The 27,459-nt window shown below is 36.7% G+C and overlaps 1 protein-coding gene across 3 annotated transcripts in view; it reads right to left on the bottom strand.

Moving 5' to 3' along the window:
* Nucleotides 1–295: 295 nt before the first annotated feature.
* Nucleotides 296–27,459, bottom strand: part of MAP3K21 (mitogen-activated protein kinase kinase kinase 21) — a 43,470-nt gene continuing 16,306 nt past the window's right edge. The window contains exons 2-11 of one of the 3 annotated variants that reach the window (XM_056343729.1): nt 24,395–24,575; nt 19,269–19,417; nt 18,346–18,521; nt 13,586–13,826; nt 11,528–11,650; nt 8,838–8,978; nt 8,159–8,309; nt 7,000–7,094; nt 4,589–5,374; nt 296–3,532 (exon numbers count right to left, since the gene is read on the bottom strand). In XM_056343729.1, the coding sequence (XP_056199704.1) occupies nt 3,108–3,532; nt 4,589–5,374; nt 7,000–7,094; nt 8,159–8,309; nt 8,838–8,978; nt 11,528–11,650; nt 13,586–13,826; nt 18,346–18,521; nt 19,269–19,417; nt 24,395–24,575 (2,468 nt within the window). In that variant the 3' untranslated portion in view covers nt 296–3,107. The remainder of the gene's footprint in view (nt 3,533–4,588; nt 5,375–6,999; nt 7,095–8,158; nt 8,310–8,837; nt 8,979–11,527; nt 11,651–13,585; nt 13,827–18,345; nt 18,522–19,268; nt 19,418–24,394; nt 24,576–27,459) is intronic. The other 2 variants (XM_056343730.1, XM_056343731.1) reach the window with 2 other exon arrangements.

Here is a 27,459-nt window from a genome sequence, read left to right as displayed (position 1 = left end):
ATCCACTGCTCTATCGCTACCCAGCCAACATTGTAAAAGCATCAAAAGACATACTATAGTCACATGAAAGAAAGAACAAGCTTACACCGTATATTTCTGCCCACATTAATTGCATGAAATTACAGGAACGTTCACGTTACTGTACTGGATAATTAAAGTAACAATTACATTCTAATGTTTCAAGAACTGGGTGGCCCATAGTCTATAGTTCCTGGTTATTCACCAGAGAACTCCTTTATACTTGTTAAGAAAGCATTAAAATATATTTTTCAAGAAAATTCAGGTCACTTGGCAATACAGGAGCTACAAAATATTTATTTTTTTAAATAAAAACATTTAAATCATCAGGTTTTGTAAAACAGCACGTCAAGTGTTTATCTTAATCTTTGTAGTGTAAGCACCTTCAGTTTTATGCTAAAACAGTCAACATAAATTATTATTTGGTCAGGGTATTAAACTACATTGAAATAAATATACTTTTAACCAAGACAGATCACCTAAGGCATACCAGAATCCCATACCTTTATAGAAAGTTTCTCTGGTGACAAGTGAAATACAGACTGTGAAACCATGATTGCAGTAATTTTTGCTTTTTCTCTTTTTAATTTCAGTGAAGACTGGCCTATAATTTTAAACTATAAAAACAATTATAAAGCGTTACAGCTACAGCTTTAAAAAACCCTGCATCACGTAAGAGAAATATTTGAGATGGCTTACCTAAACAGTCTTAGAATAAGAGATGGAATACAAACTGCTAAATTACCTACAACGCACTGGGCTGGTCATATCACATGTCCCACTCCTATGGGAAATTACCCACTGAACAGGAATAGAAATCTTTGTTTAATTAAAAGAGAGATAAGTCACTGATAACTGAAAACAATACAACTCAAAGGGCTTTTTATGCTCATACTACTGATTACAAAACACTGGGTGAAAAATTTAATATTTAACATTATATAAGCCTTACAAGTACAGAACTTAACAGAAGTTTACAAGTAAAAATATTTCAGCACCTGAGATTTTCCTGTAGAAAGCCAAACAGAGATACTTTCTTCAGAAACATGTAATACAATCAACTCCTTTTCTCTCAGTATTACACAGGAATAATTGATAAAGAAAGAGTTGAAATACACATAATGCTCCAAAATTCTAATTAAGCCTTGAAGATAAATCTGCTATCAAGCTATACTTAAAATTTGATCCATGTGCATTACCTGACTTTATTTTATGAAAACAATTCATATTAAGACTTCATCTATTAAAGTGTTCTGATGAAATTAAAGTTTAAAGAAAGGGCAAAGAACAGTACGCAACTTGAATCACGTTGACAAAGAATACTGGAACAGAAACAGGTTTGAACAAAATGTAATAACTTAATCTGCTATGCAAGCATTTAGTTTTACAGACAACTAGTGGTTTTGTCTTTACTTTTGGTAAACTAATACTTTAAGGAAATCCTTTTCTATATTCACTTTGAGAGCTGGGAAGTTGCATTTTCTGCGTTCTGCTCTGTGCTATTAAGACTTCATGATTTTGTATGTATTTATCTGCCACCCTCAAGGTAGCCACTGTACAGCATGCCAGACACTTTCTTTTTTGATCCCTTGGTTTCGAAGCTTTAAGCAATTGTGTATTTTATTGAACAACTGAACTCCCAGACCCCAGAGTAAAGGAGAAGAAAACGTGTAAAACAAAGGTCTCAACAAAACAGTGTTCTGGTGGCAATATCATAGTTTTATTCTAACATTACCTATTTTTATTTGTGAAGACTATTTAAATATCAAGTGATATGTAAAATTAAAGACTTCAAATACTGGAATATGAGGGATATTCCTTTAATTCTAGAAATGCTTTCAGCAGGGAAAGTAAACTATACAGTTGGTTTTATTTAATCACTTAGTGATACTGTAAAAAAACCCAAACTGTCAGTGTCATCGGGTTAAATGTTCCTCCCCCCCCAATTAACTATCTGCAATTTTCTGGAACCCTTCTATCACTGAAAACCAGTCAAGAATATCTGTTTCTGTCCTTTAATTCCTAAATATGAACAACTGAGCACTCAGTAGTAACTTTAGGAAGAAAAGCTACAGAAATCATACTGAAAGATGTAATATTAAATTATTGCAGTTTTAAAATTTGAGTGCAGTAAAATGCACTGTTGGCTCACTTAAAATCAAGCCCAATCATCCTTAAAACCCATCATCTTTCCTCAATACAAGGTGCAGCAGAGTTTAAAAAACAAGAATGGGGGCAAACCCCTCCACCACAAACAAAAAATCCCGAACCAAGAATATTGTTTTCAGTGCAAACACTGTAGTCTTCAAAAGCTTAAGAGTACAAATATTTATGTTCCAGTGTATCCTTACCTAACAAGGAATGTTGTTTCACATTATAAAGTATGTCAAATACCTTTAATCCAATCGCAATACTGGTTTACCCTCTCAAATCAGTACGGTGGCTGAAACCTAGGTGTTTATACAAGTGGTGTAACTTTCTGGAGAAACTAATGCACACAGTTGAAAGCTCTCACAAAAAGCAAGGGCAAAGACTGCAAACTCAGCTGCTGGTCCTTAGCCAATTTCAGTATCAAATGCTGAAAAGTAACCAGCTACTTAACGAGGAGTGAACAGAGCTTCCCGCACCAGCACCTTAAATCCCCTGCCCCACTCCCTAATTCTACAGGCCACAGAGGCAAGGTGCAGACAGCCACTTCTTCGGCAAAACTCTTCTTCAACCTTACTGTTATGTCATTCATTTTTTCAATGTGCAGAAGTTAAATATCTAGCAAAACCCCTCAAACCTAAAGAAAACTTCCGTGACACTGCAGGAGGAGGTGGATATGTTCTTTTAGTCATTCAAAATATATTTATAAAGTTAATCTAGAATACCATTTTGCAGCATTGTGCTTTTAGAGTTATTAGCTGGGATTCCAAGGAACATTCGAAAAAGGCGTCCACTACATTTTCCTAATTAGCTGCCCAATTTAATAATTTTGGTACTATTTGTCACAGTACATCAGAAAACAGCAGCACAAAGCATTAGATGGACAAGAATTTTGCATTTGTTCCCCTTTAAAAAGCAAACATTTTTAAAATGAAAGGCACTCATGACAGAAACTCTCTCTCCAGTTCATATATAGATGGCCGACAAGTTTTGCTCTTCACTCTACATAAAGGCACAGTACAGTCTCTGTTTTGACCTTCCACATCAATATCAAGTAATGAGGGCATGTGGCAGTTAGTTCTTTCCTCAGTATCTGGCAACAAGTTAACATCTGGATCTACATTGCCCTCTAAATATTCAGAGTCTTTAGAGTTTGATTTAATAATACGTGGAATAATCTGCCATGCATCAATTTTACTTCTTAGAGAAGAAGGTCGAGGCCTTGCTATACTATTGACAGCGCTCTGCTTTTCAGTTGAACCACCACCGTGATTGCTTCTTTGTTGAACAGACGGAGAGTGCAGAGTTCCAGTAACTGACAGAACTGGTAATGTGGAGACATCATCGGTTGAAGCAAATCCGTTAGCTAGGGGAAAGGAAAGGCCAAACAAAATGAGCCAATTTAAACCATGTGACTTCTTTGCTATTTGTAAAACTGAGCTGCCATAATCACTAGTGGCTTCTTCCCCCCCACCTGAAAAATTAAGGGGCTTGTACATCCATGGGGAACCTCCTAAGAGAGGACCGGCAGTGCTCAAGTAACATTTTTGTATCTATACTCTCTGCTCGAGGCCACAATAGTTTATTTTTTATTGATACAAAAGAAAGAGATAAAGCATTAACCACCCAGTAACTGGATGAATATTAATACTGGAATAAAGCCCCATAATTTTGTACAGTTATTATAAGTAATTACATATGCATAGAGTACCGTGAAGAATATTACATTTAAGACACCACAGAATGCCAGTATTGAAATTTAGAACTTCTTTTCAAAACCTCATTAATCATGAACTTATCCATTTACATGGAAACCAGATTTAAAGACCGTTTTTATCAACAGCTTATCTTAAGGATTTATGGAACATGTGACATAGCTTCTAGGTCAAGCAGGCAAATCAAAACTTACCAGACTTGTTTTTCTTGAAGTTAATAAAATGTGCAGTACTAAAATGATGCTTAATCACTCACCTATGTGGACTGTGAAACTATATTAAAATTAAACAAGCATATTCTCAGTCTCAGGAAGTCCACAACTACTCAATGCATGCACCTGACACTCTCAGTTTATTTCAGCCACAATGCTGGTATTGTACGTTTCTCAGAAAGGAGGTTCTTGACAACACGAAAAGACCAGGGAAACCTATTTTTGCAACACCTGAGAAAAACAGGTATCGCCTTGAAATGAACCATCTCTTTCCCTTAAATCTCCATACCAACACTCCTAACAGGACGCTATTCCAAGCGCAACTAGTTTATTCAGGGTTCAGACACAGAGGGCTTACCCACACGCTGTTACGGTGGCTCAGCTAACGCGTAACTGTAACAAAAATCTTAGCAACTCACTAGTAAATGGTTAGTTTCCCTACATTTTCTGTTTCTGTGTTTAAAAATCCTTTACACTAAGTTCTTAATTACTCACCTGTGGTCTGAAAATTGTTCCCATCTGATAAGGTTCGCCTGTGACCCAACACACTTAACTTTGTAAAGGAATCATTTGGCACATTTTGAGATTCGTGTTTCAGACAAAGATTAAAAGGCTGTTTTTTTAATCGTGTAGAAACTGTTTTAGGAGCCAGGTGTATCCTCTGCTCTCTCTTACTTTCAGAGGTTTCAGATGAAAAGTCATCAATGGCACTAGATGGGCCACAATCACCAAGCACAGTGCTTACAAACGCATCTTCACTGTCAGACTGAAGTAGGCATTTTGTGGAAATGGAGGGCATAGACAGAAGATTCACAGTATTTGCAGCTGGATTTAGGGATGGAGTATTTGCTTCCTCTTTCTTGGACTGCAGTCGTGTAGGGCTGGCACTCCTGCGAAATTTTGAAGCACGCTGAAATATTCCATCACGCTTCTTCTTCTCATCTTTAGGCAAGAGTTCATCTGGACCCTGTGATTTGTTCAGCTCTCTGATATCTAAGCCCAGCGCGACAGATGCGAGGAGGACAGCACACCCATACAGAACTGAATCAGTCTTCTTTTTCTGGGGCGTCCTGCTCAGACTGTTCGTAGGTGTCATTTGAGGAGTACTACTTGTAGAACTAGCAGAGGTTCCTTCTTCAAAGCTCTCATGTTCTACTGTATTCTCTCCCTGATCATCTTTCCAAAGAGGTAGATTAATATAGGCCTGATTCGGCAACTTAATTGGCTTTGGTCTTTTACTGTCCAAACCTTCAGGGAGAAGTTTCTTATCAGTACAGACACCTATAAAACATTACAGTATATGTTAAGATTGCAATTCAGCTATTTTGCTATTGCATGTCTGCATATGTACATCGTTATTTCCTTTCACTTGCACAAGTATTAATCTTGAGGTATACTGTATGTCCCCTTCAGAAAGTAGTTAGAAGCTCAGAGACTCACACTGTAAGATTCAGAAATGTATCCTAAGCCTAAACATCTTCATGTTCTCTTGATAGCCTTTAAAGTAGCAGAAGTACCATTTGCTACAATTTCACCTTTTTAGCAAGTCAAAAGCAAACTATTAGAAGCAGCTTGCCTTCCTGAGCATAAGTTAACTGTGAACAAACTATGTTTTTCACATCTGAAAGACTTACCTTTATTTTAAGAGGGGCATAACGTATCTTCCAGTCTTTACACACCCAACACAGTTCAAGAACAGGTATTGTCTTTGCATTGTCTGTGATATTTGAGGATTTACAAGACTTTGGTAGTGCTTTTCAAATAACACAGAAAATATTTCTGTGTATGGACCACAGTGAAGTAATGTACTATACACAAACTGCCAGGTAAGATCTGGAACACATTCTTTGCAACACTTTCAATTAAGCTGTGCTCCAAAATCCAGTGAGTTACTAGAAAATTTTCCAATTCACTAGGCCATGGTTGTCTGGAGTAAAAATGAATTTGACATCTCACACCTCATGACAAATAAAATGGAAGGTATAATTGGACTTACATGTGTTATTCTACTGTAAACTACTGAATGCTACAGAATAAGTATTTGAAATGCAAATATGTAAAAGTATATTATAATCTCCAAATGTCTGTATACAGGGGTTTAGAGTAAGCTAATGGTAGCCTTGATTTATACCCCTGCCAGTATATACAAAGATGAAAATGCCTCTTTCCTGGGGGGCTGCAGGGGGTGTGTGTGTGGCCGGGAGCAGTGCCCAAGCACCTTACCATTTCCTCTTCCAGCTGGCATAAATCTAGCTGCTGGTATGACACCAAGTTATATCACAGTTTTTCTCCTGACACTGGTAACTTAATTTTCTCAGATAAGAGAATCTGTAGCATAGTAGAAACTGTGTAGATTTGAAAATTATAGTCTATTAGGTTCCTGATCCTAAGAGGATTAAGTATGTTTTTACTTGTGATTTACCTGTAAATCCCAGAATCCTGTCTAAACAACTAAGGTTTGAAATCTACGTATTTTTTTCTTGAAAACTTAGAGAGTAGCATTTTTTTTAAATAACTGTGCAGAGCCCACTAACAATTAAAGACATTTAAATGATCGTTAATGACAAGATAATTATTGATTTAGATGTTTGGTTTTAGATGAAACTAAAACCTGATGACTGCAGACCTCATATACAGATCAACGGGCAACTAAAAAATGTACAGGGGCAAAAATCCCTATGTGGTACTGCTCACACACTATATATATTTCTTAGTTGCTAATGATGGAAATGTAAAGATGTTAACACTTGCATTTTTTTACCGTAGTTTTTTTGTAGCATGACTACTCTTCTAATAGTCTGCATAATTCTTGAGGAATTCGAGCAATACCATTTTAACATCTAATGCCACGATAGACCTAATGTCACGATATGGCAACTTCCATTTTTTTCAAAAATAGCTCTTACCTTGGTCCACAAATAGGGAAGCTAGGGGAACACCCTTCTGATTTTTCATTAAAACAGTTGACCAAGGGTTGCTGCCATCTGAAAGGGGTCTTATTCTGAAATAACAATAGTTATTTTGATATTACAGAGGATACTATATTTATATACGCTTTTACAGAAAATTACTCAAATATCTTTCTTTTTAAACTATAAACATGCAGTAACAGAACTCGAAAACAGTAAAGCTTTCCACAGGTAGCAAAAGTTATATATATGCGATAGCACAGAGTCGTATGATTATAAATTGATACATGTGCTACATCAGCTATTCCTTATAACATAAAAATTTCAGGCCACAAAAGAAAGACAATGAAAAAAATAGGCCTTGACTACCTACTGAAGAACAAAAGTTGGTGGAAACCTTGAAAATAGTTTCACTGTGTCAAAGGAATGACGCAAATATTGGAAATTTATTAAGCATTGTGACTAAACAAAAATATCCTAAAGCCGGTTTTAACAGATGATCTGGAACCGACTACTGCCACAGGTAAATGAGTAGAGGTCTCCACCAAGAAAAAAGAAAAAGGCACTATAAGTAATTATATATACTAGAAGAGACAAGGAAAAGGATCTCTTGCTCCAGAAAAAACGATAACCTCCAGTTTTGAGCAATCAGAAAAAATAATCTGAAAGTGAATGTGTCCAGCTGCTTTTCAGAACCCTTCCACCCTACCTTTATCAGTGTAAATGATGTTGCTGGTGTGAATTGTGTTTCACGTATGCAAAGTGAGTCAGTTTTATTTAGTGGCACTGGAAGTGCCCACTGGAGGCCATGCCTGCAGCTCCTCAAGTAAATGTGAGGAGGGGCAAGACAGACAGACAGGCCATAAATGCCTGGTGTGCATTAGCAGCTCAGCCTCCCAGTACGTTCCAAATCTCAAAAACCAGAGACAAAGGGTAATAGATAAGCGCCACTAAAACTTTAAGATAAGTTTTTATCCTTAAGTCTATGTGGGGGAGCCATCCACCATTAACATAACTCCTAAATTAATTGCAAGTTAGGACTGAGCTTTAGCTGTAACTAGAGACTGCAGAACTTCTCTCACTTACTACTTATGTTAGTGATTCAGTTACCAAGAACGCTTAGTATTATCAAACAAACAAGATGTAGTACACATACTTGTCCTTACAATCTGCACGATCCTTTGTTTGAACTGAACTTGGTCCCCATGTACAACCTCTCTTTTTGAAACTTCTCTTCACATCTTCAAACTCTTCTTGGTGATAAGTTGTGCTCCTTCCCCAAGTTCTGTTGCTTTCATCTGAAGTTACTAGAGTTTGGATTTAAAAGCACAAACAAAAAACCACACAAATAAATAGTATTTTTAAAATCAAAATATTTTGACAGAACAGATTATTTTCTCCACTGCAAAACCATTTTGACACAGTTACACAATGAAGTGTAGACAAAATTTGAGATTTTATTTTACAAAAACCACCACACAAACTGCACTGATGCAAAAAGATGAGCAAGCAAGAAAAATAATTTATGAGCTGACAAGAGACCCCAATTAAAGATAAAGCAGCAAAACAATCATATTTTCCATGCTCTCTTTAACTGAGAACCTTATATGTAGGTAATTCAGACAAGTGAATTAGACTGAGCACTTAAATTCCAATGAAGAAAATATATGCTGTGGAACAACTGGTATCAAATGAAACAGAATATTCCAATTGTGACAATGATGAATGTTTTCTTTCTCACTAAGCCAAAATTAATTATACTATGAAAGTGTCTAACCTTCATTAAATGCTTAGTCTGTCACTGTCTCAACTGTTAAGTTAAACAGAACCAGCACCTTTGAAACATAATGAAATCTTGCCTTTTTTCATAACCCCACTGGGAAGTTCATATTCACTTGTGATATCTACATCCTGCTGGTACACATATACACTGTTTCTTCGGCCATTAGTTGTGTGTGTATCTGTTTTGGGAATCACTGAGGAAAAATTAAGAGAATGTAGTAGAGAACTTAGTCAAGCTGATTTCAGAAATGGAACTGTTTCCCATATATTCTTATCTTCGGGTCACAAAGCCCAAACCTACAAAGGCATTAAGCATCTTTTGATAGCAGGTTTTTACTGTAGGGTTTAGAGGATCCTCTTTCTAGGACCAAACCCGGGCAAGTAGACTTTCATGTACATGCCTGTGGTTCTGCTGCTCCTGCACTGCACAGGATTCTCCTCCTGCCTCACCGTACAGCACCTTGCCAGCACAGCTTTCCCTGTAGTATGGCACTCTACTTACCTTCTTTACACTCCCATTTTCAACCACATTCCAGGACCTATGGAATATGTATCTTACTGGTTTTCCTCCTTCCTTTAAAACACCTTTCAAAGTCAGTTGAAATTTGTTTTAATAACAAGATTTACAATTAACTAGATATTTATTTTAATTTTAAAAAGCTTCTAGAATTGGAAGCTAGAGTCACAACAAAGTGAAGCAATCAAGTAACCAATTTTTAGATATGCCTCTTCAAATCACCTGTATTTGAGCAAGTCTTCTTGAAACAAAGACACTTTGAAGTTAAATCAAGATAAAACATTATTGTGGGAAAGAGACTTTATTTTGCACAGGTGCAGATGGGTGTGGAAGCTAAATTGTTTCAGGTAGATACTCCTGAGAGATCTGATAAGCTTTTAGGTAAAGTCTAGGGATCCAAACTCAGAAACAGAAGTGTACTTTTAAAGGAGAGCCTTTATCTTGTTTTGTATGTTCTAGTCCTACAAACAGAAATGCCTGCTCAAATGAAAAAAAAAAAAAAAGAAAAAAAAAGAAAAAGAAAAAAAGAAAAATCCCAAGTGACACTTAGCACATATGCAAGGAGTGGTACTGCTATAGCTTACATATGGCTATGCTTTAAAAAAAAAATAATAAATAAATAAAACCACCACCAAAAAACACCCTTAAGTTGTCATGTATTGGCATGATTTTGAAATTTGCTTCATTTCCAAGCATTTCCATACAGAGCAAGGAGAATCAAAGGTAAAATGAGACAGTCCTGTTTATATGTAATTATGACATTTTACTAAGAAAAACATTTCTTACCTTTCTGCAGTAAAAAGACCCCAACAACCAAAAAACCCACCACATGGTTTGAAGTCAGGAAACCATTATCAACACAGATACTTTGTCAGCTAACTTCTGAAAAATAATTTATGTAATTTTCCTTCCATCTTAAATTTTCATTAAGAAAGGGTTTGTCCACCTCTCTCCTTTATTTGTAACACATGGATAGTAATGGTCTTCGCCCACGGAACTGTGTCAGTTACAGCTCAAACAAAAAATAAAGTTACTGCCAGAAAAGACCACTTCTCCTTTAGACATGAATAATGAAAAGGATTTCATAAGGCAGAGGTATTCCAAAGGAGATGAGTGATCTGGTTTCTATCCAAACTTCTAAAGAAAGTTTCAGGCTGGTCAATAATAAATAAAACTTCATATACTAGCTACAGAACAGCATGCAGAAAAGAAAATCCCCATGCATTTTGGTTTCCCCTCCTCCTTATTTACATCTGATAAAGTCAGATTCTGAAGTAATTTCCCTCAGAGGCGACTACCCTTGCAAGAGAAGACAGACACCATCCACAAGCAATCAGCTGGAACAGGTTCCACTGATTTCATATAGAGAAGCTTAAGGCATTCCATGCTGAATATGGATAATTAGACAATCTGCTTTGCACAGTAGAACAGACAGTACATATGCAGTGAATCCTGTAGGAACTGTTTATCTCTACATATGTCATTCCCAAATATAAATGCAGGCTTCACTGTAACAATATGCACAGTCCTCTTCCATACAAGGTACCTCCACTACATGAGCATGAACACACCTCTCCTTCTGTCATCTGGTTACATAGAATAATGTAAATCTACACGTGTACTGACAATTTTATTTTTCTGTCTTTCTCTTGTTCTCAAAAAAACTAAAGCAAGCTCTCTTCTTCATTTCCTTCTGGGTTTATATTTGCTTAAAGCTTGCTTCTCTTGCCATAAGCAAGTTGGGTTGCTGGTTGATTCGCTGGCCTTTCCATCTTACATGACACCCTTATTCTCTGAATCTTTTTTTTTTTCTTTGGTAGTCCATAACTGGTTTCCTTTATCAATTCCAATACCTAATAAAAACTTGTTTTCCATCTTGCATGGGTTCTAAATGTGATGCTTTGCCCATTGACACTATAAATTTTGATTCCTCATTCTTTTATCCCTGTCAGTTTACAAAGTGATTAATCAAGAAGATTAATAGATTAAGGAAAGATATGATTTAAAACATTCACAATAATTTTGCATTACTGAAGATTAGCTAGCATTTTAGCAGTATTATCCCTCCCATCAAAGAACAAGTTACAAATGTTAGAACAAGTTAGCGGACCTAGAAATCAGACAGAATCTCTCTGGAATCCGATACCACTCTGGGTATTTCAGTGAGTATATGGAATAAACAGTCTCTATTGACCAAATGAACAAATAGAAACGGTGGAGACTTACGCTGTATAGCTCGAAGTCGAGGAATTATTGTGGGGCTACTTGATGGACTAGAGCTGTTACTGTTCAAACTCCTCCTCTTATCCAGGTTGGGGGATGCCTGCACTGTTATTTTGTGCTGGAAATCTATAAGGGAGTAAAACGGATCAGTTTTAATGTTCTAAATAAAAAACTCTTCAGGTGATTATAATGCTGTACTTCTTAAAACAATTAAAGCTATATAATGAGTTAAGACTTTCCAGTGTAGGAGATGTTCCTATTAAAAACGCTGACAAACTTTAACTCTTAATGTAAGAATTTAAACACTGAGTCCAACAGGCAGGATTTCACACCTCCACAGACACTGTATGACAGGTTTGCAGTAACATCACCAAAAGCAGGCAGGTCCAAGTGGACCCAAACTGAGACACATCCACATCACAAGCTGTTATTCAATCTTGTTGGTTGTCACAGAGGGAAAGAAAAATCTCAGTATTTCATCTCAAATCAATCAATCAATATTCACGGAAATCAGATTTGCCTTAATTATTTTTTTAACAACGTAATTCATATACAACATAAAAAGCAGCGTTAACAAAGAAGCCGTAGCTATCAACATGTCAGAAAAATAAGACACCAAACTACAGAATTTCAAATATTTATAGCAATGTAGTAAAAAAAGAACAGCAAGTATTGGCAAGAAGGAAAAACCTTATGAAATAAAATTTGACAATATGCCCCTCTAATCCCCATCACCAGTGCAATTACATTGTATGCTATTGTTAAAACAGAACTGTTTCACAGACAAGTTCATCTGGGTGATTCTGGACAACAAAGAACTAAGTGGTAAGCGATATTCTGAAAAACACTAAGTTAAATATGATCAGAACTGGAAACAAAGGACCAAATATTTAGTTTAAGCTCGTGATCCACCATAAAGCAATCTAACATGCTTATGTGGGAGGCTGTAGTGTGATTTATATTTACTGTTATTATTACTTCTAAAGAAAAGAAAAATAAATTTATTTTACTAGTGCTGAAATAGTATTCTAAATACTACTACCCTCTGTCTCTTTCCAACTACTAGACAGGTATGATTTGGTCAGACCTGTGTCAGTGTGACTAGATTCTTACTGTATGAGTACTAAACTGACAGACTTGACCTGGAAGCCACTGAAGGCTTCCATCTTCCACACTTCCATCAGCACTGCTGAAGGCTTTCTAACCATCGGTATAATCTTGAGTTTCCATAGCGTCATCTCATGGCAACGTTAAAAAGGTACCACTGAACCAGAAACTAAAAAAACCCCAACTATACAACCACATCCCCTTTGCAAAGGGGGCGTTTTAATACATTCACGGGTGGAATTAAATGCTCTAACATTCAAATTATACCATATTTGTATTCTGAAATAATATCTTCTGTTGCTATTACAGCGTTTTCTTGCAAGAAGTAAAGCACCAAAGATCGTAACTGCTGTGTTGTATTTGGGGCTGCAATAAGCATGTAATTTGGACTTACTACACACGTACCTCCGGCCTTTACAAAGTGCTGTTTTTCTGCTAGGTATTTTAAGTTTAAGGTAAACAGCACTAGTATTTGATCATGTTAGAATGTTCCAGGATGTGATAAAAAGGTACTTTTCTATCCGTACAAAAAAAAAAAAGGTAGCAAAAATCTGAACTTTGAACCAGTCTTAAATCATGTGGCTCCCATGCTAGTAACCTTTCCCTCCAGATACAATGGACTTCTAGCTGAATTAGGTAAAAGAGTCTTCCAGCTGAAATCAGGACTAGTACATACAAGAATATGATACAGGAAAGTGGTTTTTGGAGGGGACACGGGGGCTGGGACAGGGGACGGAGAAAAGGAAAAAAAAGGGGGGGGGGGGGGGGGGGGGGGCGGGGCGGGGTGGGCTATACAAATCTTACCATACCCTTTTGTACTATTAGGGTAGAAAGACTGGATGATGAATTAAAATAGTAGCCAATTCTGAAAACATTACCCATGGAACTGAAGCCTGCATACTTGATCGTAACGTATATTGTGAACTTTTTTTTAAAAAAAAAAAAATCACAAACCTGAAGGCAAACTAATTCTGTGTCCATCTTTAAGTTTTAACCGGCTTCTTTTAAATTTGCCCTTCCTCTTCTTCACATTGGGTTTCTCCTGATTTAACTGGAATATCATGATGTTCAGCTCACGCTCCAGTACATCTATCTCACGTTCTGCTAACTGTTGTTCACGGCGCTTAAGTAATTCCTCTTGAGATTTTTGCTGAAGAGCTGCTCTTGTCAACTCCTCTTCTCGTGATCGAAGCTCCTGAAGAGTCACACAAGTAAAACTAATAACGTGAAGGTCGTATCAAAGGATATATAAAGCACACAGTAGGTTGTATTTTCTGATTTATTTTCACGATGCACTAGATTCAGAAGGTTGTGTGTGCATATTGTATGTAAGTCCTCCATCCTGCATAAACCAAGATTCTGTACCCAGACACAAACCAAGCATTGCACAGTTTCTTTTTAACCATTTAACCCGAGTCGCTTTACTTAAGCACTGGCAATGGGGACAACACATCCAATCAAAGATTATCAGCTTATAGCCTAGCAGAAAGTGTGCTCCAAGTACTTCACATCAGAGACTCTTAGAGACTCTTTCATAGCTCCTATGCACTAACATAAAGCAAATGACCTGACGAATAGACAAATGAATGCCTTTATCTTAAATTTTCTAACCTTTCCTGTTTTTCAGCCATGTATTAAGTAGCACTTTTCAATCTAGAAAAGCAATCAGCATTACACCAAATGAGGATTAGTGTAACAGGATAAACCAAGTCATAAGACAGAAGACAGCTGTTTCTTAATTAAAATCTAGCAGTTATCTGTATAACATCAAACAGCTACTCACCACTGAATTACACCATGTAGACTCTCCAACCATCAATCCCATAGAATAGTTCCTCTCTTTTTAATTTTTTTTTTATTTTGGAGAAGGAAAAGCTTCAGTAAGGAAGTTAGGTAATTTTTCAGGGTAAATGAATCCCCAAGGCTAAACAGCTGTAAACCCACCATCTTAAAAACATCTTAAACTTCAGCTTCCAATATCTGTTGAAAGATACCTGAAATTTATGTAGATGTCCCTTCATAGTATGGGGCGTATTATACATGAAACAGACTTACCCAGAAGTATTATAGTCAATACTGCTAACAAAAAAGACTACAGGAAAAGAAGCTACAATGTGACTGATACTGTATGTTTCTCACTACAGATTTTTTTTTCATTTTTACTTAAGATTGTGTAAATTCTACCTGGATAGAAGCTGAAATTCAATTCAAATGGAAAGCCAGCATTTGAAATGATGCTATGCTAAAAGTTCTGGATATACTAGAAATTTCTTCATATTTAAAATTCATTCATTCTGTCACTGTACAATCTTAAAATTGTAGTGGTTTGTTGGTGTTTGTTTTTTTTTTTTCAGAGCAGACTGCCTACTTCTGCTCATAAGTATCCAGCAATGTTGTATGCCAGCACAATTCCTTATCGCATACTGTGAAAACAAAATCCTGGTCTTCTGCTCTTACTAACACCACTTTGTCTTGAATTAATTCATTCCTGAACTATACTATTTTGGTGTCTTCAAATAAGGGTAAAAAAACCCACACCCAATCTCTCCGTTTTTTCCAAAAAGACTACGCATGTCAAAAGACAGATAAGCACTGAAGCAAACTGCTTCAGTGAAAAGTATCTGTTCCTCAGAAAGATACTTGTTTTTAGTTTACAGCTATGGCATACACACACTTTCACCATTTTCAAATTTAATCGGAATTATTGACAAATTTAATACAGTTTGGTAATTCTAAGTGAGCTTGTTTCAACACAATATATGAAAAAATATTTTATTTTTTAAAAAGTCCGCTCTGCTTAACATACACACTTTTGCAAAATGCAACTGTACCTCTTGGAAATTCAAAGGAGCCTGCCTTCACATCAGCAAGTAAGGTTTTGGGGTTTGCTTTTTTTGGTTTTGTTTCCTTTTATGGTTTTGTTTTTAAAAAGATATTTAACCACCTAACTTAGAGATTGCTGTAAATTCTCATTTCCTTCCTCCCATCCAGTCAAAACTGGACAACCTAAAACAAGGGTTGGAAGCAGAAGCCTCATGAATTCAAATTTAGAATAAAGGTACTTCAGAGTTTAAATAGAAAAGATCTTTGTAACTGTATCAATACAGTAATTAAGATGTATTAGGAGACACTGTTGATTATCCATCTCTCATTGTCTTAAAATCCAGGTCCATAAAGCTCAGTAACTAGGCAAAAATTAAAGAGTCCGTATTGAAAAGGTAGACAGTCTAGAAAAAGTGTTTCCTCACTGAGAGATTAAGTATTTACTCTTTTCCAAATAAACTAATTAAAAACAGACTTACTGCAATTAGTTATGCAATGTTTCTACACCACTCTACAATTAAAACACCCATTGTAAGGAAGCTAGGAAAAAAACCCTATATTTAAGTTGCTCAAGAATGTTTGTCAAAAGAAGATTGTGATCTTCACTTGGAGTGGGTGGCTTCACCATCGTTCCTTTACAGCAAGCCCTTGAGGAAATTCCTCCAGCTACAGAAGTTCTTTTACAGGGCATGAGACCCCATGCACGGTTTTTTGGTTTATTATTATTTGTATAAACACTTCATAGACATTACTTTCTCCCAAGTACCGAACAGTAACATTGATAACGTGCCAAAATAAATAAGCCCACACACACAAAAACCTTCTCTAAGTCAAAGTTACATGCTTTCATTCTTAAACAAGTTTACCTAATTAGGGCAGATGCATTTACTTTGGCGTATGAGAAGGGAGATTAATTTTATCTATTCCCCTCCCTATTTAAGCTTAACTCACTTTTACACCAAAAATATGGCTCTTCTCCCAAAGCTATGCAACATCTTACTTTATCCTAAACTTGAGATTTTTCTTCAATAGGAAATCTCATACCAGACTAATACCTCCAGAAAATAATAAAAAAAATAAACAAAAACCTGTATGGGAATGACTGTTACAATTGCTCCCAGAGTAAAAAGGGGAAAATGGTTAGTTCAGCAGTTGCTGGAGAGGCAGAAAAGAGTTATGCCCTATGGCAAGCTGTGGCAATTAAATGCAGTGGCTTGTGACACCACAGCAAGTAAAAAGGAAAGTCTCGACTTTCTGTAGAGGGGCTATAACCCATCCAGAAAGGCAGAGATCCGACAGCTACAGAGGCACACAGCTTAGCTCCAGCATCCTATAGGCTCACTGCAGGCAGAGCGGAGGCTACACAGACAACACCTGCCCAGTTCTGTGAACTGAAATGGAAGAGGGAAAAGCAGAGGGTACAAGAAAAGGCAGACAGGAACAACATAAGGTTATCACTGATGATACCGCAGTCTTAAATTCTGATACCACATAGGCTAATATTACAGTAGATCGGTAAGATCGCACCCATGCCCAGCCAACAGTCAACAAACAGCCATCTGTGGTGCTTGATGAGAAGCCAGAGATAAAGCTACTGACAGTGTAGCAAGATGAGTTCAATTTTTGCTTTTGTCAAAGTGACTACGTCTTTTTATAAAGATTTCTTCTTCTTCATCTATTACCATATCACAAAAAACAACAAATATATACTCGGCAGTAACTATACTGCAAGAAAGACCAAGGAACAAATCTGTTCCTAATAGAAGCATTTCTAACAGGGACTCAAGAGGATACCTGGCCTATTCCAACTGTTAGCAAGCTGTCTAAAGAAAAATATAAACCTCAGAGCGATTAAAAACTAGTTAAAAGTAACTAAAAGAGAGGGCAAAGAGAACTAACAGTGGGCATTCATTTAGCACAAACATATCATGATGTAAGAATAAGGAAAGAAAAACAGTGACAGGCATCTGGATAACAGACAAGAGAAACCACATTTGCTGATTCGTGAGTACAAGTTTGACTTAATTTTATTAATATCTGGCAGGAATACTTCCAAAACTGCAACACTGAAAGAGATCAATATTATCAGACTGTCCAGGAAGAGGAGATAAAAAGCACTATTCCGTTTTTGGAAAAGAAGCCATGTGATACAGTCATATAACAGGATGAAAAGCTTTTCATTCCCACAGCTGAGAATGTTCAGCAGCAGCTGAAAATCTGCAGATTATAAGATTAGCTAAGAGGTAAATAAACTCTTGTTTGTTAAGTGATGCATGCAAATATCCAAGGAAAAATAACAGTTTTTAAAAAGAGCCAACCTGCCACATTTACAGACCTACAGCCTGTTTTCTTTGGGGAGACAGGTGTGGATATGTTTCTTTTTCAACTGCCTGTACTTCTTGAATGAGCCATTCATATGATAAGCCTCATTAAAACAACATTATGCTTCCGGTCAAACCGAACACTTCACTTCAACCGAAATACCTCTATCTGTAGTTTGAGCAGACCAAACTGTTTATTGGTTTTGTTAAGGAAGAAAGGGAGAAAGCAACACTGTCTAAAATTTGAGAAATCAGTACTCAAACCTTTTTTCTGAAGTAAACTTGCTGCCAAACAGTTACAGAATTATTTAAAATACAGTCCAAAACATACTAATGGAATTTAAGAATAGTATATCTACCAACAAGAACAGGCAACTTACATTAACAATGTTTTAATGAGAGAGTAAATCCTCTCTTCCAAGTAGTTTACCCTGCCAAGTGTATCTCCGCTATCAGGTTTCTAGTATACTGGTAAGCCACAATTCAAAAGTTCAAAACTGCTGTATCACATAAATGCACCTACACACATAACCTTCCTCCACCACTATGCAACTGGAAAAATCAACTTACTTTTTCCTTGGTCCTCAATTCATTGAATATCTGCTGAATTTCCAATTTCCAGTCGTCTTGCATGGAATGAAAAGACTCTTGAGGCATTTCAGTCATAACTGCCCCTTCAATGGCAGTAAGCTGTTCAAGAATTAAGGCAAACGATGGTCGGATATGAGGATCCTGCTCCCAGCATTCTAGAATTTATCAAAATCCCATCAGTTTTTAACAGTACATAGAACATTTTGAAGAACTACATGAATTTCAAGTTACTTGCTACTGTACTTCAAGTTCTAATGCGTTCCCTTTACCTGTAAGGCTTCTCTAGTTCCTTTTCCATTTACCAAAGTGACATCTTCCTATGTGTACTCAGAGGATTGTTTTTGTATTAATAGTCACTTTTTTTACCTTTATCTTTAGGATCTGAAATAGCATAACTAGCAGTACTGCACAGAAGGGATACATATAAACCAAAGAAATTTATTAAATACAAGGAAATAGCCATTAGCAAGCCATGCTTATTTCTCTCTAAAGGATTTCCAAAACATTTTTGACAATCAGGAAGAAACAATGAGGAAAAAAAATGGCATTTGCGGTTCTTCCCCTTGGGATTTTAATCTTGATCTTCTATTGATCAGCAGTATTTCCTCTAGTTTACGAAAATTAATTTGAGTGTAAAAGGAAATCAGTAGAACTAGAGCAAAAAGCATACTGTCACCACTGAAGAACATGTGTGGTACACAGTAATGCTGTATGACTTCTTCAGAAACACATTCAACTGTCTATAACACCAGACTGCTGCGTAAAGAAAAACAAAATACTCTGTACACAGCACATTATAAAATGACGTGTTTATTTTGCAACCCCATAACTATTACAGGCAAGGATCCATACCCCCCCAAAACATAACTATTTAAATACGTAGGAAGAAACAACACATATACCTTTCATTAGTTTTGCAAATGGTTCAGGGCAGGTGGATGGAATGGGCAAAGTAAGCTTATTGACAGCAACTCCATAAGCCACAGCAAGGCCATCAATGCCACGGTAAGGAACTTCTCCTGTAAGCAGTTCCCACAGCAACACGCCATAACTACAAAAGGTAATTTTTTTAACAGTTATTTGCTGAATACTGACACATCGTTTACTCAAGAACAAACAAGTATCTGTCCAACCATGTACAGAAATTCCTGAGGATTTCCCATGTCAGTGGTGAATGCCTTTAAGAGACAGCTCTATTTTAGTCATCTTGCACCTTTGCACTAGCAGTGATTAACCAAACTGCATGCAACTAAGACTGGCTCACACTCCTACTCAAAATGTAGCCTAAGGTCATATTATAGAAATGTTAGTATCATGTAAAACTCACAACTGGAAGTCTGAATGACAGGAAAACAGGCAACCTTCTCCCCACCAAAAACCAAACAAAAAAAGAAATCTCAGCAAAGCATTCAGGCCATTCCCTCTTCCAAATATAACACAATTTTTCTAGATGCACATGCGTTTTTTAAAAAAACAAACTAACAGTAATAAAAAACATCAGAAAATCCCCAGCTTTGTTTGCAAGTTTGCGTTTCTTATCCCTTGTGTATTATATAAAGGGTTGTTAACATTTTGCTTCCCACAGAAGATGCAACAAGATTGAGAAATGTTTACACACACACACTCTCTACTAATTTCTCCATAGTAGAAAAAAAAAAACAAAAGCCAAACAAAACAATATTGTTTCCAGTGAAAAGTGGTGGCATGAAGAGATCTTTTTGAAGCGTCAGGTACAGAAATCAAGAATCGTAGGAATTCCTATTGCAACAGCATTAATCAGAAGAATTTCTACTATGCTCTCCACCAGAAGAGCAGCTGGGTGTTGCTTTGACCTTCTTTGGGTTTGTATGCCCAACGTTTCGCATGCTTGAATGACCCAAGCCACTACAAAGGGCTCGCTGCTGTCGCTCCAGAGCTCCTACCACCACTGAAATGGATAGCTTTCACTGCCGTTTTTGTGGAAGCAGAAATTACTCCTTTTAAAACGTAAGCTAGTCCTGCCAGGGAACCACTATCTGTAGAACAAGGATACAAAGGACAACCTATTGCTGCTTTTGAATAGTAAAGTGAGCAAGGCAAAGGGGAAAAAAATATTAGAATAGAAAGTATCACTCTTGCCCCTCCTCTCCAGTGGTTAAAGAAACAACCTGCAGGTTTTGCAGGAACAGATTGAACTCTCCTACATGAGGAGAAATACATACAGCACGGGGAAGGGAAGGGCTATGTACCCCGCCACTTAATATGTACCCCTTAGTACCAGAAATATCACCTCAACCACAGCAGATGTGACAGGAAGAACACACACTAGTTAAGCTTTTCTATCACTCCCTCCCTTAATGAGAAAAAGTCATTCAGCATTATTACAAGACCTTACAACAACACTTCAATAAATAGTAAAACAGCAAATCACGCAATACTAGCATGAACATCAGCAGTGTTTTGTTTACCTACACTCTGTTGATCTAAGAAGCTTTGCCTATCACAAAATCTTACAAAAATAATGAATTTACAGTGCTAACAATTAATCAAAACCTGAGGAATGCGGTCTATTCCCCCCCTCCAAAAAAAAGAAAACAGAATAAAAAGGGGAAGTCTTGGGATTTTTACTAATTTCCTCCCAGATTTTTCCAGTCTAACCTCTGCAGTTGCTTGTATACTTGAAGAAGGATAAAATAATGAATTCCAATTTTGTTTTAAATCAGTGGTATTTTCTTCCAATAGAAAAATATTTATATTTTTATATAAATAGAACATATTGTATTTATATAAAAAATGAATATTATATACTTCTGACCATAATGAGTACAACACTTCCTGCATGATATGCATGACGCACATTTTACGCATGATGGAGGAATTCTACTGAACTACATTTGCTTGCTTACAGAGAACACAGAAATAATGTCTGCCATCTCAGCAAGCATAGACTGTTCTTAATTCAAGGAATTCCCTTGTTCCGAGTATTCTATATATATTTTAGCATAAACTCTGAAGTTAAGCAGAACAATAAATTAAACTAAAAATAATTTTTATAAAAGTTGTGTCACACTATTAGCTTTAGTTACACTTGCAATTCAAGCTCATAATCCTAAATAGTTTTCAACAGTGCCAAGAAGGTGGTTGTAAAATGTTAAGCAGACCAACACAGTAATAGCCTGAAAGCACCTCTTTTAATGAAAGCAATCCTAATACCAAGCACCAAGAGTCAGCACTGCGGGCGCAAAGCTGTGAGGAGGAACCCTAAAGACATTCTAGTCCTGCCAGGCTGGAGTTTTCGGGAGATACTAATGTACCATTACCTAGGACAACAACTACTTATTAACTTTCTTAACTACAGAAGTAGCTATTTTGTGTACTAAATTTCACCAGGCCACGTACAGTTGTCCTATATATACAGTCATGGCTTCTAAGAAAGAGTGTTTTTTTATAAGAGCAAAAGCTAATGTCCTTCTCAGTCTTCAGCAAAAGGCCAAAAACACAGAAATAATATGCTTGAATTATACATTTTTAAAACACCAAAATGAATACACTTTCAAAAATATGTCCTTTTAAGTATTTTCATTATTAAAAACTATTCTCCTGCTGTCAAATGTGATTTAAGCCTTACTATATCTCATTCCAGCAATAACCTGCTGGTTTTACGTATTTTAAAAGCTAGTAAAAACAAAAGTAATTAAAAAGTTCTCAAAGCTTATTTTGCTCTACAATCCATCTTCTAAAGCAGGTTACTGAACATGCTACATGAATCACTTGAAAATTGTAAGAATGTGCCAAGCAAAAGCAGCTGCTAATTCTGCTGTACAGGACGTGCTTCCTAGCTTTGCCAAGAGCTCGCACAATGGAGGCACACGTTCCTGTAAAGCCCACTGCTGAAGCACACCATCAGCACCTGGAAATCTGCGGGCATATTCGCACTTTCAGACTCCATACACAAAACCGAGACTAACAGACTGCTGAGAAATGCGTGATGATCAATGGAAAGGGCTGAGAGAGTGGAATTCTTGTTGGGGATTTGGAAGCATATACCAAAGAGTAGTAAAAGCAGTAGTTCCAACTCTGGTTTGGGAAACAAAAGGATACACACGCAGGGCCTGGAAAGTACCAGTTCTGCTATCTAGGATGACACCTGCAAACATGCAGCCTGGAAGGCTCTGCATGAAAACACTCCCACAACGTTTCTGAGCACGGGCTGATTCTGCAAGAGCAGCCTCAATTGCTCTCCCCCACCCCAGTAAGAGGTCTGCAGATTTCTTTTGGAGACTCAGCACTCCATAGGTGTAACTGAAGTTTAGAACTTTTCCGGAAAATACTGTGTTCTTGTCTTGGAGAGACCCATACTTAAATTTATAACCTGAATGCTTTTTAAAACAAAAAACACTCCTATAACCAGGGTATTCTTTATTTGCTTTTCTTTTAAAGAAAGAGTAAAGATAAGCAACAGAACAGATCAAGGTGCAGTAAGCAGAAAATCTTTAGAAGCCAAGAAGGTCTAAACCATACTGTACAATACAGCCTTTCTACTTAAAAAACCTCTCCTGTTAGATGTCCATCATTGAGCTAAATACTTACATTTTTACAAGAGAGGCGTGCAGGAGAGAAGGCGAAGAAGAGAAATACTGTAGGTTCCAAAAATGTAAACTAATGTTGCAGCAGAATATAAAATAATTGCACCAAAGCATACCCCCTCAGATACCTAAAATCACAGCAACAAGACTGGACAGGACCTGTAATTAAGCATGGAATACAGCTGATTAGGGAAACGCCTACACCCAACCTCCACCCCGCAAAAGAAAAAAAATTAAAGAAAAAAGAAAAAGAATGGAAAAAAAAAGAATGAAGCCAAAGATGTTTCTTAACTGGGCATCAACTCAGACTGATGTAAACAAAATGCTGAAAACTGGTTCCAGACACGACAAATAAGTGTCACAAAACAGTAGTGCAGATACAGAATCATCCAGAGAATACCAGAAGTATTACTTCATGCTGTAGAATATCAAGCATCTAAGCAAAATAGGACCCTATTTAAGAATTATACAACACAGAACATGCATAAGGCGGCATGAGAAAACAGATTAAGGTCCTCCCCTCCTTCCCCAAATACCTATCTTGGATCCTTCAGAGAGAAAACATTTCCAACAGAAAAGAAATGTAGACTTCTCAGGATGCGGCACAGCAGCTTTTAGAGCCTATTGTGCAATCACTGCTTTTCCACACTCACAAGCCAGAATTAAATAAAAGCTAAAGTTACCTTTCTACAATAGATATATCCCATGCTACATCACTCAAAAATAACATCAGTATTGAGAGCCATGTTATTTATATGATCCACAACAATGTATTTGACAAGAAATTCACAAATTTAATATAGGGAGTTCCCCACCTTTAAAATTAGAGAGCAAGTTAAAACAAATTTGTGCTGAATATATTTTTCTCACTCCAGCTGCTGGAAGCAAACTCTATAAATGTAAAAGCTTAGATCTCATGTTCACTTTTACACATGATCATATTCTAGATTCCTAAACCCAGCACTAATTTAAGTTTGCATTTGGCAGAATTCTGGTTTGCAGCTTATTTTTATTTATCAGACATGTAATAACTGGCAGGTCCCATTTCTTTAGACAGAATGAGACTTTTCAGACATCTGATGTAATCATACCAGTATGAGATCAATCATATATAAATGTATTAAGAGCATATGGCTACTAATATTAAGACTGAAGATAAAACAATTAGATATCTTAACCAACAGCTATTTTAAAAGCTTCTCTTAATGAGATCTTGCTTTCTTTATAAAAAAAGAATTTTTTTCCTGTTTTCTCTCCTGCTCCCTCCAGTTGGTAAGTGAATAACTAAAGGTAGATCAAATTAAGTGGATGTTGAGAAGTGAAAGTATATTTCTTAGAGCAGCTATACTTGCCACGTTGAGATGATAACCAAGGAAACCACCAAAAAAAATTCAAATAAAAATTTATTCAAAAACCTTGACATAGTTCTACTGAACACAGTCTTCAGCAGACAAACCTCTTACCTCCAAATATCACTTCCTTTAGAAAACATGGAAGACTTGATAACTTCTGGAGCCATCCATGCGTAAGTCCCTGCTGCGCTCATTTTGGTTGTTCTGTGCCACTCTCTAGCCAGACCAAAGTCTGTAATCTTCAGAGTTTTATTACAAATGTCATCATGTTCCATCTTCTCTAGCAACAAAACTGCAAAAGATTGAGTTTTTAAATTAATGGGAATCAAAATGTCATCTTGTTATTAGTTTCACATTCAACTCGTACTGCACATATAATTGTATAATTTAAATGTCGTGAAAATATTATTGCAATTTTTATAAACATGAAAGAGGGTTTTGGTTATTCTAAGCTATAAAAGCAAGAAATATCTAGTGTCATGAGTTCTTGATGCAACTGTGCGAGTAGATATTGAACTAGCACAAGATACCCACTGTAAAGTAATGCATGTAAGTTTAAAAAAGCCCAGAATCCTAGCATCCCACAGATGATGACCAGCTGTGAAAAAAGTATTCACTCTGGAATGATTTCCTGAAGTAATAGAAATAGCAGTTGTAGTAAACCAAAAACAAATACTAAGAATTCTTATAAAATACTTAGAAAACAAAGCAGGACACATTATCCCACTGTATAAAATCCATGCTTAATACTGCACCCAATCCTGGCTCCTATTCATCTCAAAAAGTATGTAACAGAACTGAAAGAGACATAGAGAAGAATACAAGCAGGGTGCTTAAAACAGCATGTCCCCAGCTACAAGGAATGGTTAACAGACAAGGAGTCTTTTCCCAGGAAAAGAAACACCTGAGAACATAATCTAGAACAACACCTATGGATTTAAGAAAGCTGTAAGTAACAATTGCTCATGGTTTCTCAACACAAGAGGACATCATTGAGCAAAATTAGCAGATAAGAATCAAACACGTGGCAGTCATTCACACAACACAGAGGTAGGTGAACTTTGCAATTGTTGGCATAGCATGTGAATACTATTATTTTACACAGATTTAAAAAGCGCCTATACAAATTCACAGAAGACAACTTCATAAAGAGCATTTATATCACAAAATAAGTTCAAGAAATCCCTAGGCACGAGTCAGTACAAGTTGGGGTACTATAGACCAGGGGAGTTGACTTGCCTTGGGAGTCCCCAGCTGGCAAAAAAAGACACTGGACTTGGATCAAATGCATGTTACGTTATACCCACTGCACCTTTATGGATGCTAAAGAGTAAATTATCTTTTATCACTGTGCCACCCTACAGCATGCATTCAGTGTCTGACTTGTTTGCAACATGACAGCATTGGCAGAGTTGTAATACACCTTCAGAAAATAGTTTTAAAAGAAAAGAGAAATTGGTTATTCTGTTACAGTTACCAAGGAGAGAGACAACAGCTGCAAAGGAATCATTAACACAGCATAATTTTAGTTCCATATCCAGTCCCTCTGTCACTGTCTGTGGGAGTAACTTAGCTTAACTTTCTGTTAAAATTATCTCCTGGGACAAAGATCAAAGGTTAAATTACAAATAAGAAGAATCATAAATGTATGTGTTTTCCAACTGTATGTATGGCAAAAATACAGTACAAGGAACCCATTAATACAAGAAAAGCAGATGAACTACCTTCCCTCACAGAAAAAACTGATGACCTTGTATTTGCAATCACAAGAAATCTTTTTTACCGGTACAGATTAATTACATTCTTACCAATATTTCAAAAAATTACATCAAATCCAGATTAAAAGAAAGAGAACCCACACTGCATTTTCAGTAAGCTTCTTAACACAAAGTAGGAGAAATGCAGGCCAAAATGGTCCAGACAAACCAAGAGCTCACCAGTCAGCACCACCAGAACAAGTTAAATTCATGCAAGAGTTTTTATACTTTTATACTTGAATCAAAGACCTATTGTTTGCTATTCCATTTCAAACATGTTCAGCAGAATTCCTGACATTCCTTGTCAGTCAATGTGACCGAAACCAAAAAGAGTTGGTCTTGCAAAAGGTAATAACTGGCATGGGACCAAGTTTCGTCCTACAAAGGACAACGTTTCTTAGCAGTTCAAACTTCCCTTTCCGGACAGTAGCCAGGAAAACAGCAATACTATACACAGATTACTTAGCAGCTGGGTAGTAAAAATGCTCGGCATAGCTGAGTAGTGCTCCGTCCTTCACAGTAGCCTAGCAACCTTTACTACAGCATCCTTCTGCCTCTTCCACAGCTTCCTGGCCCTTGCTGGCTGCTGACCTGTGAGCAGTCACTTTACAATCTTGTGCTTATCCTGTTCACTCAGCCTCCACCTTTTTTCTTTTCGAAATCCTTTAAATTGCCTTTTTGGGCTCCAATACCTCTACAATGTTAAGTTGGGTAAGAGCCAGTTTAGCACTTTTTGGTTTACTTTTAACATTTTCCAGATGGTTTATTTTCCACAAAGAGTAAAATTCATACTTAGATTAGTGCTTTACTTCTGGCAAACACAGCGCAAAAATATTTACAAAGTACAAAGCCTATTTAAAATCATACCTACCAAAACCCCTGAATTAATTAGGAATGCAGAAGTACAGAAAAATCCTGTGTCCACCTCATTTATTTTGACACAAGCAAAGCCAGAGACTGTTTCTTCAGTTAGATGGTTAGATTCAAAATCTAACAGGAGATGACTAAGTTGGATGTGAGAATACTACTTCGCATCAAACTAATGTAAAACTTCACCTTGGACTGTTACCCAAAAACTGTATGTACTACAGCCAGAAATAAGCATTTGACCAAATATTTTTTAAGTCTGCATATGATTCCCACTGGTAACACCATTTTCAACTCAATTCTGAGTTTAGCATACCTCCCTTTGTGACTCTACCTTTCTGGAATGTGATGAAGGGGAAAGTAAATTTATTAACATCACAGAAGCAGAGGTTAGGGTGCCATATGCCAGGCACTGCTTGAATATAAGAGACAGCACATGCCCAGAACCATTTATAGTGTGAGAACAAAGAGATGTTATTGCGTGTTACTTTCCATAATTCCTTGAAATATAAATCAGCAAGTTGAAGATAAAAACCCCCAAAAAAGCCCTTA

Source organism: Falco biarmicus, chromosome 6 (genome assembly GCF_023638135.1).
Source record: "Falco biarmicus isolate bFalBia1 chromosome 6, bFalBia1.pri, whole genome shotgun sequence".
Taxonomy (NCBI): domain Eukaryota; kingdom Metazoa; phylum Chordata; class Aves; order Falconiformes; family Falconidae; genus Falco; species Falco biarmicus.
Note: the sequence above shows the minus strand (reverse complement) of the source record. Positions and strands in the feature narration are given on the sequence as shown.